Source organism: Phaethon aethereus (genome assembly GCF_964289735.1).
Source record: "Phaethon aethereus genome assembly, chromosome: Z".
Lineage (NCBI taxonomy): Eukaryota > Metazoa > Chordata > Aves > Phaethontiformes > Phaethontidae > Phaethon > Phaethon aethereus.
Window position 1 is genome coordinate 27,936,335 of NC_138577.1, and position 14,348 is coordinate 27,950,682.

At 37.2% G+C, this 14,348-nt stretch overlaps 1 protein-coding gene across 1 annotated transcript in view; it reads left to right on the top strand.

Moving 5' to 3' along the window:
- Window positions 1–14,348, top strand: part of AP3B1 (adaptor related protein complex 3 subunit beta 1) — a 147,868-nt gene that overhangs the window by 41,535 nt on the left and 91,985 nt on the right. Inside the window, exons 7-12 of the mRNA XM_082013612.1 lie at window positions 5,482–5,643; window positions 6,622–6,719; window positions 9,397–9,451; window positions 9,531–9,602; window positions 12,082–12,144; window positions 13,053–13,185. Of these exons, the coding sequence (XP_081869738.1) occupies window positions 5,482–5,643; window positions 6,622–6,719; window positions 9,397–9,451; window positions 9,531–9,602; window positions 12,082–12,144; window positions 13,053–13,185 (583 nt within the window). The remainder of the gene's footprint in view (window positions 1–5,481; window positions 5,644–6,621; window positions 6,720–9,396; window positions 9,452–9,530; window positions 9,603–12,081; window positions 12,145–13,052; window positions 13,186–14,348) is intronic.

Sequence of the window (14,348 nt, forward strand, 5' to 3'; positions counted from 1 at the left end):
GATGTTGCTTGGATCTCTGCACAAGGCTTTCCCGCTTTGTTACAATACCAAGAGTCTTCAGTTATTGCCACCTTGAAGCTAGCTCTGTGTCACTTCATAGGAGAATTAGTAGTTGTCCCTAGGCTTCACAACTTGCACACAGAAGTTTATCCGGAGACAGAGCAGTAATTCAGCTAGGCCTCTAAGATGATGTTTTGGCTTGGTGGCCTGAATTCTTGGCTGTAAGTCAGCTTGAAGGGTTCAGTTTGGGCTTTTCTCCCTAGGCCCCAAACTACTTATGGAATACTGGTACTCCGTGCTGTCAAGAAATAAGTCTTGTCTGTGGTAGCAGAAATTATAAAAGTAACTCGGTGCATGCCAAAGCAGGCCTGATTACTTGGGTAAATGCAGACTTACAAAAAAATCTGAAGAGACAGATGAAATATTGAAAAGGCAGATGAAATACTCCATAAGTAGCTGGAAGAAGGCTCACGATCACTAGCCTTTTTTGTCATGGGGGAGTTCAACTTACCAGGTTTCTGCTGGAAGTAAAATACAGTGGAGAGGAGGTAGTGTAGGCACTTCCTAGAGTGTGTGGAAGATAACTTCCTGACATGGTAAGCCAACTAGGGAAGGTGCCCGACTGGACCTGTTGTTTGTGAACAGAGAAGGACTTGTAGGTGATGTGATGAGGGGAGGCTGTCTTGGGCATAGCAATCACAAAATTATAAGAGTTTTTGATTCTTGGAGAAGTAAGGAAAGGGGCCAGCAGAACTTCTACCTTGGACTTCTAGAGTGTAGATTTTGGCCTGTGTAGGAGCCTGATTGACAGAGTCCCTTGGGACAAAGTCCAGAAAGGCAAAAGACTCCAGGAAGGCTGGGCATTCTTCAAGAAGGACATCTTAAAGATACAGGAGCAGGCTGTCCTCGTGCCAAAAGATGAGCTGGCAGGAAGAAGACTGACCTGGCTGAACAGACATTTTTGGCTGGAACTCAGGGAAAAAAAAAAGAGTTTATGACCTTTGAAAGAAGGGGCAGGCAACTCAGGAAGAGTACAAGTATGTCATGAGGTTATGCAGGGTGGAAATTAGAAGGGCCAAAGCCCAGTTAGAACTTAGTCTGGCTACTGCTATAAAAGACAGTAAAAATGTTTCTATAAATAGATTACCAAAAAAGGGACAGCTAAGGTGAATCTCCATCCTTTATTGGATGAGGGGCAAAACATGGTGACAAATGATGAAGAAGAGGCAGAGGTACCTAATGCCTTCTTTGCCTCAGTCTTTAATGATAAGACCAGTTGTTCTCAGGGTACCCAGCCCCCTGCACTGGAAGACAGGGACAGGGAGCAGCATGAAGCCCCCATAGTCCAAGGGGAAATGGTTAGCAACCTGCTATACCACTTAGACACACATAATTCTATGGGAATGGATGGGATCCACCCAAGGGTACAAAGGGGGCTGGCGGAAGTGCTCACTGAGCCACTTTCCATCACTATACAGCAGTCCTGGTTAACAGGAGAGGTCCCAGACGACTGGAGGCTTGCAAGTGTGATGCCCATCTACAAGAAGGGCCAGAAGGAGGATCTGTGGAACTACAGGCCTGTCAGTCTGACCTTGGTGCCAGGGCAGGTTATGGAGAAGGTCATCCTGTGCCATCACATGGCACATACAGGACAACCAAGTGATTTGGCCCAGTCAGCATGGGTTTATTCCTGCTTGACTAACCTGATCTCCTTCTATGACGAGTCGACCCATTTAGTGGATGAGGGAAAGGCTGTGGATTTTGTCTACCTGGACTTTAGTAAAGCCTTTGGCACCGTTTCCCACAGCATTCTCCTGGAGAAACTGGCTGCTCATGGTCTTGGATGGGCATACTTTTTGAGTTAAAAACTGACTGGATGGCCAGGCCCAAAGAGTTGTGGTGAATGGAGTCCAGGGCTCAGTATTGGGATCAGTTCTGTTTAAAGTTTATTAGTGACCTGGATGAGGGGATTGAGTGCTCCCTCAGTAAGTTTGCAGACGACGCCAAGTTGGGTGGGAGTGTTGATCTGCTTGAGGGCAGGAAGGCTCTGCAGAGGGATCTGGACAGGCTGGATTGATGGTCTGAGGTCAGTTGTATGAGGTTCAACAAGGCCAAGTGCCGGTTCCTGCACTTTGGTCACAACAAGCCCATGCAACAGACTTGGGGAGGAGTGGCTGGAAAGCTGCCCGGCGGAAAAGGACCTGGGAGTGCTGGTTGACAGTCTGCTGCACATGAGCCATCAGTGTGCCCAGGTGGCCAAGAAGGCCAACAGCATCCTGGCCTGTATCAGAACTAGTGTGGCCAGCAGGAGTAGGGAAGTGATTGTCACTTTTTGCTTGATACTGGTGAGACTGAACCTGGAATGCTGTGTTCAATTTTGGGCCCCGCACTACAAGACAGACTGAGTTGCTGGACCATGTCGAGAGAAGGGCAACAAAGCTGGTGAAGGGTCTGGAGGACACGTCTTATGAGGAGCATAAGGAGGCTGAGGGAACTGGGATTATTTAATCTGGAGAAGGGGAGGCTGAGGGGAGACCTTATAGCTCTCAACAACTACCTGAAAGGAGGTTGTAACGAGGTGGGTGTCAATTGATAGGATGAAAGGAAACAGCCTCAAGATGTGTCGGGGACGTTTAGGTTGGATATTGGGAAAAATTTCTTCACCAAAAGGGTTGTCAAGCATTGGAACAGGCTGCCTAGGGAAGCAGTCAAGTCACCCATCCCTGGAGGTATTTAAAAGAAGTGTAGATATGGTGCTTAGGCACATGGTTTAGTGTGGAATTGGCAGTGTTAACTAAATGGTTGGACTTGATCTTAAGGATCTTTTCCAACCCAAATGATTCTATGAATCCAAATGTACAGTTGTCTCTTTGGCAATGAGTATAGTCAGCAGTTCAAGTTGAGGCTTAAGGTGTTGTGGGTGGTTGAATGTTTTCATGTTTCCTGGCAACTGCTGTTCATATCTGGGATGATTAATAGAATTAGAAACAACAATTCTTGCACACCAAGAAGCCTGCTGGTTTTTATCTATCAATCTCCTGGCTCTTTTACGTAATACTTTGCTTTCCTTTCCATGGTAATGTGCAAATTCTTAAAGTATTATGTATTCTCTTTGTCTTAGTAGGGTCCATGTGACTACAAATTCTGACATAATTTTGGATTTCATCAACTTGGTTTTAATGAATTTCAGTTCATTAAACTTACTTCTCTGTGTGTCGTCATCATCCTTTGTCTAGAACATAGTTATTTCATACCAGATCTCAACAGATTTGAGAGAAGAGGAATATTCTAAGATTGCAGTAAAATACATGATTATGAGAAAAAAAACGCATTAATATTTCTGCTGTGTGGGTATGAAGAAAGTGATTCAATATAAAGACTCTAATGGGATTAAAATTAAAAATGTTTTTGTAAGAGGAATAAGTTCCTTTATAATTATTTGGAAGTCTGCTCCAAGTATGATTGTAACCAACAATTTAAAAAAAAAGTCAGAAATGTGAGAGCTCAAGCTGTTTCTTTCTAACAGTGACTAATGAGTTAAATACAGTTTCCAAGTCTCTATTCCTGTGGAGTTCAGCAGTGCTGATGTGCGTGCCTGTTAGCAGTCAAGGCAGGGATATGAAGACTGAATCAAAGATAACTGAATTATCCTCCTTCTGTTAGAGGAAGCTTCTTCAGTGCAGGGTTGGGATGCACTGGGCTCAGGAATTTTGCTTTCAAGTTTCCTCTGTCCTGCAGTCCTACTAATACTCTTATTTAGCATGCTGAGTTTTTAGTTTAGAAGGGTGACTGCCACAAAGATGTGTAGACAAAGAACTAAACAAGCTAAATCACTGCAGTTGCTGTTGCATAAGAAATCTATAAGCTTGCTAGGGATACTGTAAAACAGAGGGCACTGTTGGCATCAAGTAATAAAAATGAGAAGAAATGTGAGGGGAAGTTTTATTTTCAGTGTCCTTTCAAATTGTAATAAAAAACTAGAATAAAATTACAACTTTGATTTATTGTTTTTGTATTTATTGTATTTCTTCCCTCCCTCCCTCCCTCCCTTGCATCGCTGCCTCTACTGAAGACACTTTTATGGACTCTTTCACTAACCTGAGTTTTGACCAAGGCATGCAACAAATGTTTGAAGTTACCTTTTGCCTAGTTTTCTGAAGACCTATTAAATTAGTCTGTATTTTCATTTTTAGTTATTCTTCCATTCACTTTTGATTGCTTTGCTACTGACAGCTAGAATTAAAAACTTATATTTGTCTCAAAAGCAATTATGTCTTTTAAAAAATCTTAAATAATCATCTTAATATCCAACTCTACACAACGGTTTTTCCTTAAAATAGTTGTACAAAGACTTGAGAGAAAGACAAACAGAGCTATTGGTAAAGTTGGTGTTTGGTACCAGCCAGCCCATTGTAATGGGAATAGCTCCAGCTAGCCACAGTAATGCTCTTTGTCTTAGTTGGGTGTTCTGGTGACAAGGTGAGATGGAGGAATTTTAGGAAAGCAAGGACACACACTTGGATATAACAAGTTGAGAAGTCAGTAGCTTATTTTTTAAAAAAAGTTTTGTAATGTTGAGTTCTTTCAATATTGATAATTCAGACCACAGCTTCTGCGATCTGACATTCTGTTTTGGTCTAATCCCGATGGTTTCCATCTTAATTTTCTTTAAGGTTGTGGACTCCTTATGCTAACTAAATATAAGCATAATGAAACACTTTAAATCTATTCTTTACTTATTTTTTGATCCACATCAGAAATCTTAAGATTTGTTTTAATTTATCATGTTTACATAATCAGATATATTCCTTTATATTCTTTTGTTTAGTCTTCTGGAGTAAAAGAAAGACCTAATTTCCTAATATCTCAAGCTTTAATGAATTATTTCAATGTGTTGTGTTGGTTTTTTAAGTGACATTATGCTGATAATTCATAACTTTATTTAAACAGATCAAACTTTATTTAAACAGCTCAAGGATTTGTACTTCATCAGAGAAGGCCAGGCTTAGGATACGTAACCTTTTTGCATCTAATTTCTTAAGGAAAAAAAAAACATGTTCTTTTTTTGAGGGACAGGTAATTTATATATTGCTAGAGAGGGAAGAATGCACATGATTTGCATTAAGTTTTCAAAAAAGAGGGAATTTTAAACAACATTTTCAGAAATGTGAATTTTGGATCATAGGCTCTAAGTCCAAAAAAGACCAGCATTCATAGTTTCAGTTTATAGAATATTAATGAAGATATTTCATTTAGCGCTTTGTCTTATTTCTGAGGAAATTTTGAGTATGTTATGAGCCTATTTTTTGTGTCAGTACATTTACTGCTTTGACCGAACTGGGGTAGAAGAGCCAATAGCTAGTTTTTAGAGAGTGTATAAATCTTGCATGGAATTGTGGGGTTTCATGTTACTTCCTTAATGAATGAAACCGATTGATTCAAATATCCTGTGTGTGTTTTTGTCATTTTGTCTTCTGGTAGGATGATGAAGTGGTAGAAGAATATAGTGAAAATAATTTCTATGAATCTGATGAAGAACAGAAAGAAAAGGATCGAAAAGTGAAAGCCACCTATACTATGGACCCAGATCACAGGCTACTGTTACGAAATACAAAGCCCTTGCTTCAAAGCCGAAATGCTGCTGTATGACAAATTCCTTTTTGATTAAAATGTAAAATGTTAAACTACTAAATATGTATGCTTCTAGAAAATGTAAAAGATTTAAGAGTGATCTTCCAGTTATTTCCTCTTTTCAGATGTTTTTAATCACTTTTTATTGTTTAATAATAATTTTTGTTTTATTGGTACTAAGATTTAAGATACCAAGTCAAGTGTCGTAATGATGGCCTTACTTGGAGTCTCCTTTCTATGGTTTGTTTTGTTTTGAGCAGAAAGCTGACCATGACAGTATTGTAGGGAAGTTTGTGACATGACTTATTCATTAGCATAAAGTTAATGATTTGTCTTTTACTTACGGAAAAAAATGAAAAAAAAAAAGGGGGGGGGGATTTAAGTTGCTTATATCTCAGTCTTCTGCTTTTTGCTAGCCAGGATGTTGGTATACAACCCTGTAGTTTTTACTTTCTGCTGGATTTAAGACTTCAGAAGTTGCCAGTAAAGGCAGCTGTCATTTTATAAATTGCCTAATAGAATAATGGAATGAAAGATTTTAAGTGGAAACTAAATAATAGGTAATATTGAACCTGTATTTAGTAAAAATAAAAGCACAACATTTGTAGAATTTTAAACAGTATTTCATCATTAATTTGTACAGGTGATGTCAGCAATACAGACTTGTTAAGGATGATATCAGTCTGTTTACAGTTTGAATTATGTGCATTTTTCTCTCTTTGTCCCTCTTCCTCTGTCTTTCTATATATTATAGTAGACAATAAATACTGGGAGGGATGAGAAGTATTTAATTAGCTTTGATTTTAGAAATAAAAATATTTTTCTTGGAATGTTTTTCCCCCAGTCTGCTTTGTTGATTTCAAAAAATGTTTTTATGCACTTTGCTTTCTGAAGGAGAGTGAGTTGGTAGTTCTGCAGGTCTGAAGCAAACGTGGTAGATATGTATGACAATTTGAAGTTAACATGCTGTTCTGAATGTTCTTCTTTTAGGTGGTAATGGCAGTTGCACAGCTTTACTGGCATTTGGCACCAAAATCTGAAGCTGGTATTGTTTCTAAGTCATTGGTGCGTTTATTACATAGTAATAGGTAGGTGAAGTCCATACTTTACATTGCTGTGTCTACTATTTTTGCAAGAGTGTTTCGTACATACTTATTTAGCCATAGTTATAAGAATATAATATTATCAGAGTTTCATTTAAAAATTGTCCTGTAATACTAATTTGTACTCAACAAATGAGGTCCATTAAAAGTAATGCCATCATTTTCAGTATCACATCCCGTCATCATTCAGTATTGTAAGTGTTTCATTCTTAATTATGACTTTCATTCTGAGAAGATTCATGGCTGCCGTTAGCATACAAATAGAGGCATTACTAACTAGTTTGCTTAGTTTCTTGATTTTTTTTAAATTATTGGAAGTTATTGGAAATTTAATTATATTGGAGTTCCTTACGGTCTTGCTAGTCACTAAAGAATGTCTTCAGATGCGTATTTTCTTTTCCTTCACTTTCTATTGAAGACTTCTTGTTGACAGAGAAACTAAGGAACATATTTGTTAAAATACCACTTGAAGCTGCTGAATCCCCTTTGTTTCCTTAATCCTTGGGATGCTTTTAAAGAATAAGTTTATTTCACTCAGGATACCTAATTTTGACTTTTATCATCTTCAGTATGACCTTGTGTACTTTCCTATGAAGGGTCTCACTGGCCACATGTTTCATAAGGTTGATAATATTCTTTTTTTTCTTACTGTTTGGTGGTTTTGGTATATTGCTCCAGTATTTGCTGTATAGAAGCGGGGGCTTTTCCCCTCAGTTTTTAGATTTTGAACTTCCATGTATGTATCTGTATGAAAAGCCTTGAAGGGGTGATAGAAGACACAATATTAAAATGTTTTCAGAATAACTTTCTAACTAAACATGGTATTTTTGGCTAGAACTTTGCTGTAAAAACTATTATTATTTCATGTTGGTCACATCAAACAGACAAAAAGCATTTAAAAAAAAACCCACACTTTTGTGTCTGACAAGATTACTCATCTTAGATGGGTTTTAACTTTTGTAAGCCCAGTCATCATAGAGCTCCTTCTCTGTAAACTTCTACAGCTCACCCATGGCTAATGTCTCTATCACTTGAAAGTTAGCAAAGAAGTAAAATTGGACTTGGTAGAGTATTCATGCTTTTATTTCAGATAAAAATGAATCACTGTTATTTTTGTGTTCGGTTTTATACTACAAAATACTTCCCATTCTCTTTATACAAAGATAAGTAAAGTGGCTAAAGCAGCTTGGCATATATACATGTAACATATAGAACTAAACGCATACTCACAGGTTGAGAGGATTATTTTTGCATGTTGTTTCTTGTCTTTATACTCAAATTTCATCAAAAGAGAAGTCACATCTTTCCTGTACCTCAGGTAGTGCCTGAAATGGTGCTAGTCTTCTGATTTTTCTATGTTGAATGGCTTGTCTGTTCTCTGTTACCAGTCTGTATGACACTTTTGCTATTACAGCCACTTTGAAGTAAGCTTTTGCTGTTTGCCCTTGAAGTTATGTGCCTATGGCCTTTAAATTAATGTCAAATATGCTATAATCTAGTTAGGGTGAAAGAGCCTGGAATAGCATTTCATAGCAATTTCTAGTCTTGGTTCATCATGTGCAGCTGACTATTTCCATGTACCTATGTAAGAATTACATAAAAATAGGTTTAAAAGATACTAAGTACTTACTGTTATTACTTTTCTTTGTAAGCAAGAGCTGTAATTACCACAGGGCTATTAGACAGTTTTGAATAAGAGGAGATAATGGATGTGATGATTTCTCTATTAGGATGCGATTTGCATCATGGAAGAATTTGAGCATTCATGGTTCAGAAATACAGAAATAATAATGGAAATTATTACTTAGTTTTTAAGCAATTGGTGACAGAAACTCTGTGATTTAAAAGCTTTAGACTAGTACCCGGATTTCTTTTCACTCGCTCCTGCTGAGGCTTTTAAACTAATACATTAATGATGAGAATATCCTCCAAACATGGTTAATGTTTCTGTGTTTAGAATGTTACATAATTGTTGTCTATATCTTGACAAAGCCTATTATGTTAAAGTGCTGCTTTTTGATAGGTGTATATGCCTGCCAATGTATACTCTTAAGTGACAGGAGACGCTGGCCCTTTTTGAGAATTATTAGGGAATTTTTTTTAAGACCAAAAAAGTCATAGCAATTCTTGCTAGAACAATTAGTTGTTCTTGTAACTAATGCTGTTTCCACACTGTTGAGAAAGCCCATGTGTTTTTGTTCTCAGCTGCGTCATCCTGAAATATTTCAAATTCAACATGGTGGACAAAGTGTAGGATTTTTGTGAGCTACTTTTAGACATGCCAGAATGGTGATGTTTTAAATGAATTTTTTGTTTAATCAAAGACCAAAGGCCTACAAGCAGCATTGCGCCATTGCACTGGTGCCAGTGATTTTTTGCATATTAAAATTTCTGGGGGAAAAAAAATCAGAAAAAAAATTGTGAATTTCTGTTCGGGGTGGGGGTGGGGGGGAGAAAGAAAAAAGAGCCTGATTTCATCATGCATCTTCCAGTGAAGATGATAAACTTGTAGCAGTTGGCAGTAAGCTTTTTCCTTCTATGTTTGCGCCAAGACAAATGTATAACTAACTTTGGATTCAAATAGACTTTCTTTGCCATGTTGCATTGTTCTATATGTCTGTAATTTTGCAGAGTAACTCTTGATTTTCTTTTCAAATTCTAGGGAGGTGCAGTATATTGTTCTGCAGAATATTGCCACTATGTCAATTCAGAGAAAGGTATACACTATTTAGAATTTTCTAAATCACATTTTATGTGAAACACAGGCAAGCTACTTAAGTATGTTCTGCTTTTCAGGGCATGTTTGAACCTTATCTGAAGAGTTTCTATGTTAGGTCAACTGATCCAACAATGATCAAAACACTGAAGGTGAGTTTAAAAGTTAATTCATCTATATACTGCTGGACAAATCTGTTTGCAACAGGAAGGTACAACTTTCTTGCTCTGATGTGACACACATCATTCTGTGCTGTTCCTTTTTTCGCTAAGAAGTGTAGAGTTGTGGCTTTTAGTTAAGTCTGTGAGTGTCCTTCAGGCTTGTCAGGCTATCTGAAAATTCTCTTATTACCATGTAGTAGGTGGCAGATAGGCTATATTTTGCATTACAGCTTTTGGTACCTTTCAGTGATACAGAATGTTAATATTTTATCTAACCAGCCATTCAAACATTTAGAGTTTGACTGCTTTTATGGTAGGAAAAATCTTCTCAAATCAAGAGAAATTAAATCACACAGTCTTTGATACTTTTACCTTAAAAGGAGTTTAAATCTGTTTCCCTGAACAAAGTGGGACACTGTTAGAGTCCCAAATTCCCTTTGAAGTCAGCCTTTGACATAAGTACTTCAGAGTTTCCTCAAGGCCACATCTCAGTGCATGTTTTAGGCTGTGTTGTTCCTGTTTTCTATGTTCTTTGTCTTTAACAGAAGACAAAACAATAGCATAAAAATTGTCTACTATTATGTGCCTTTTGTCTTGTTTTGCTTTAGATTGCCATAGGCACTTGTCTTTAGGAGTGAAAGGTACAGGTTTTTAAAAGAAACATTGTTTTCTCCTTATTTTCATTTTACGTATATGTTGCACCCTCATTACATGTGCAGAGTGGTGGAGTCCAAGAAAACTATGCCCAACCCATTATATTTTTATTAGTCTAACATTAAATCTAAGTAAATATGAGGCACTTGGAGGCAAAAAGATCTTCCCCGCATTTAATGATTATGAAAGCTGTCGGGAATACTACTAAGATATAGTGTTATCCAGGAAAAGTCACTCCTGAAATAATTTGTTGATATATTTAAATTCCCGTATTAATTTATAATACAACAGTGAAGAGGTAGAGAAGTAGAAATTGTGTTTTTTCCTTTCATTGTCACAGTTCATTTTTTCATGACTGAAAAATTGAGGACAACCTACAGTGTTACACACATAAGAAAATCCTGTGCTTTTCTCCACCCTTTACCCCCACAGTTCCATCCTATCTCCTTTGAGATAGGAGGATGAGACCTATGGCAGTATTTAAGATGCAGGAGCACTCTGGAATTCATCTGCTGCACTGTTTAGATTTCTGTTTTGTTCTCTCTTTCTTTCCCCACAGCAAGTTTGGTTTTTTGATCACTGCTTAGCATTGAGCTTATGTTTTCATGGAGTTACCAATTTTAACCACAAAATCTCAGTTATAGTTAGTAATCATCTCAGACCCTGTCATTTTCTCTAAAGTTAAGTTCTTTCCCCAACTATGAACATTACTTTACATTTATCTGTGTTGATTTTTTTTTATCAACCAGTCACCTAATATTTGAAGTTTTTATGCAGCTTTTCTTAGTCAGCCTTTGTCATCATTTCTATGACAACTGTAGCATCAGATGAAAACTTTGTCACCTGTCTTCTTATTACTTTTATATATCATATATGAATATGTTGAAATACGAAAGACCAACAAAGGTATTTGTGGGATTCCACTGATAGCCTTCCTGTACAAATAGTCTCTTTTTTCCCTGCCTATTCCTCTCTTTCATTTATCCATTTGCTTTGTATGCTATGCTGGATATGTATCTTTAAGAGCCTTTGGTGACAGGTCTTATCAAATTGCTTCTGAAGTACAGGTAGACTGTATCAACTAAGTGTCCTTGTCTGTGTGCATGCAACTCAAAAATACCAACAGATTTCTGAGGTATGGCTTCCCTTTACAGAGACAGAGTTGTCTTTTTGTTCAGTTTACCTCATTCAGATTGTATTGAAATTCTCTCTTCAAAATTAAAACGACATAGAAGCATCTTAACAATATATGCCAAGTTTTGTATATCATCCTCTTGTTCACCAGGAACAAAGAAGAGGCCTTTCAGGGTCTGATGTTGATTAAGATCTGAGGAGTCTCATAGCTGCAACTTTTTCCTGAGTTTAAAGGTCTTTTATTGCAGTTCATCTGAATATAATGGACAACTTTATTTCTCCCCAGCTGCTGTTGTGATTTCTGTTATTTCTTCTTACGGTGTCACATGGTTCTTATACATTAAGGCCTGTGGTATAACATTGGAAACCACACTGCCAAAAGTATTTCAAGCCCGTTTGATATGCAGTGCAACACTAAAGCTAGAGTGTGTACAAAATGCATCACTGAACCCTAGAGTCCTGCTTTGAAAACCTTGCGTGTACTTGCAAGGTGAATATTCCTCCTGAGTGCCATGCTGCTACCAGTTTGTACTGAAATCTGGTATACTCTATTGAATTCTAAGTGGTATTTTTAGTAGTATTATCTCTTTTTTATATACAATAGAGGTGTAGTGTATATGTGGTACTGTTCGTGATGTTTTACTTCAGCTTTTGATGAAAATCTCTGTATTTTTCCTTGTAGCTTGAAATCTTGACAAATTTAGCAAATGAAGCCAACATATCAACTCTGCTTCGAGAATTTCAGGTTTGTGCAGAAGTGTGTTCTTTTTCTATGAAACACTCTCTGGCCAATTGCCGTTATTGGATGTTTCATCTAGATTCTTAGTCTTAAATTTTTCAAGTTAAAAGTATTTCCCAGGATAAAGTGTTCTCAGAATGGGCGTGAAACTGTCTCTTATCATAATGGATAATGGAGCGTTTTCTATGTGGAAAGGAGTTTCAATGTTTTGTTTATCACTCTCCTTCCAGCTACCAACAACAAAAAGAAGTGATGGGATAAACACAATCATTCCAAATTCTTTAAAACAAATTCTGCTAACTTGACTGACGCTGGTCACTAGATGATAGGGCCATAATTTTATGAATATTTGGCTATTAGCATTTATTGCCAAACCTCATTTCTGTAAGTCATTTGATGAAGTAGTATTATCTCCAATATCTGTATATGTATGAGCAAGCTGTTTTGCCTACAGTGTGAAGCAGTGTCTGTCCTTCTTTCTTTCCTTTTTGCTTATGACATCTATTTTCATTGCTTCAGTTCTCTGGCTGGATTTCTCTGAAAGGTACTGGTTCTCAAGCAGGTAGGTTATTCACAGTTTCACAGATGCTCCTGGTTAAATGAACTGAAACCTCTCTGAAGAGAGAGCTCATCAACTCCTCCAACCTTGCACACAAACTAATTGCTGTTTTTGCGTAATTGCCCCCTGCCCCAAGTTTACTTGAAATCAGAGGTTTGCATGGCCATGGGTGATGAAAGCTGTCAAGAAAATGTCTTCGAAAAGTGACAATGAGGTGAAAAAAGTATAAATTCTCATGTGCAATGTAGCTTTCTAGATTGAATATTATGCAGTGTGTCTGTCTTATGAGAATAATATGGTAAGTCTTTGGTTGACAAGACTTATGTATTGACTAATGAAAATCCTGTTTCCTTAGACTTACGTGAAAAGCCAAGATAAACAGTTTGCTGCAGCTACGATTCAGGCTATAGGCAGATGCGCAACTAACATCACCGAAGTGACTGACACGTGCCTTAATGGCCTTGTATGTTTGCTGTCCAACAGGGATGGTAAGCTAAATGTTCTGTTTGTTTTCTGAGTAGCTGATGGCATGAAACCTTTTCTTAATGAGAACCACCATGTTAAAAAGTATATGGGAGTTGACTTCTTATAAGAATTTAGCTGATATGAGTGGATAAAAATAGTGATTCTGCTACTTCTTGTTTGAAGCACTTCAAAAGGCTCTCATAATCACTGGCTACTTATTTTCTCTTTCGTTAGTGAAATTAATTCCTTGTGGCCTGCAATTACATGTTTACCTGTTTCTCAAAAATGTTTACCATTTCTCAAAATGCCATAATTGTTAATGTGCTGCTGTGATTATCACAGATGACAGTTTTACTGTTTTATGTTTAGTTGCATCAAAACAGTTAGCCTGTAGAGGGTGCTGAAAGCTTGGAATGTGGGGTGCGGTTTTTGGTTTTTTTTTTTAGTGCATCAATGCCTAACTGAAAGAAAAAAAAACATTAAATAGTGTTAGCATAAATGGCCCCGAATTCAGCTTCATTTTTTCAACCTAGCCGTCTGTTACTTTTACATAGTGAAATGGAGTTGCAAGTCACTAAGGAACACAAGAAGGAACAGATAAAGTCAAATAGGATATAGCAACACTGTAAATCAATACTGGATAATATTGTATATTCTTACCAGATACCAATGAATATTACACAGAAGAATCAATAAGAGAATCAGAAGATTATTACATAATGTACCGTCTACATCAATATGGTTAAATGTTGGAAATAGAGTTAAGAAAAATGTAGTTAAAAACAATAAAGTGGAAAAAGTATGGGTTTGGGATGGCCTGGAGTAATTAGAATTGTTTAGACAACACAGATGAGATTACTCTAAGCTTTGAAAAGTGGTATTAATTCATCTCTACGTCTATTGGACATATTTTTCATGGTAATCCTAAGAAGGCCTTTATTAGTGACATCACTTTGGCAGCACATAGTTATCCTATGACCCATTGATACACTCAGAGCTTTCTCTTATTTGGTTTATGAACTACAAGTCCTTCCCACTTCACCTTGTATCAGAAATTCCTGAGAGGCCTTAGTGTATAGCCTGGCATTTTTGGTATATGTAGCTTTCATTTCCTAGTGCTGGAGACCTTGTGTCCCTTTATGCTTTTCTGGTTATCAACTGTGTTTAAAATATTTACCCATATTGT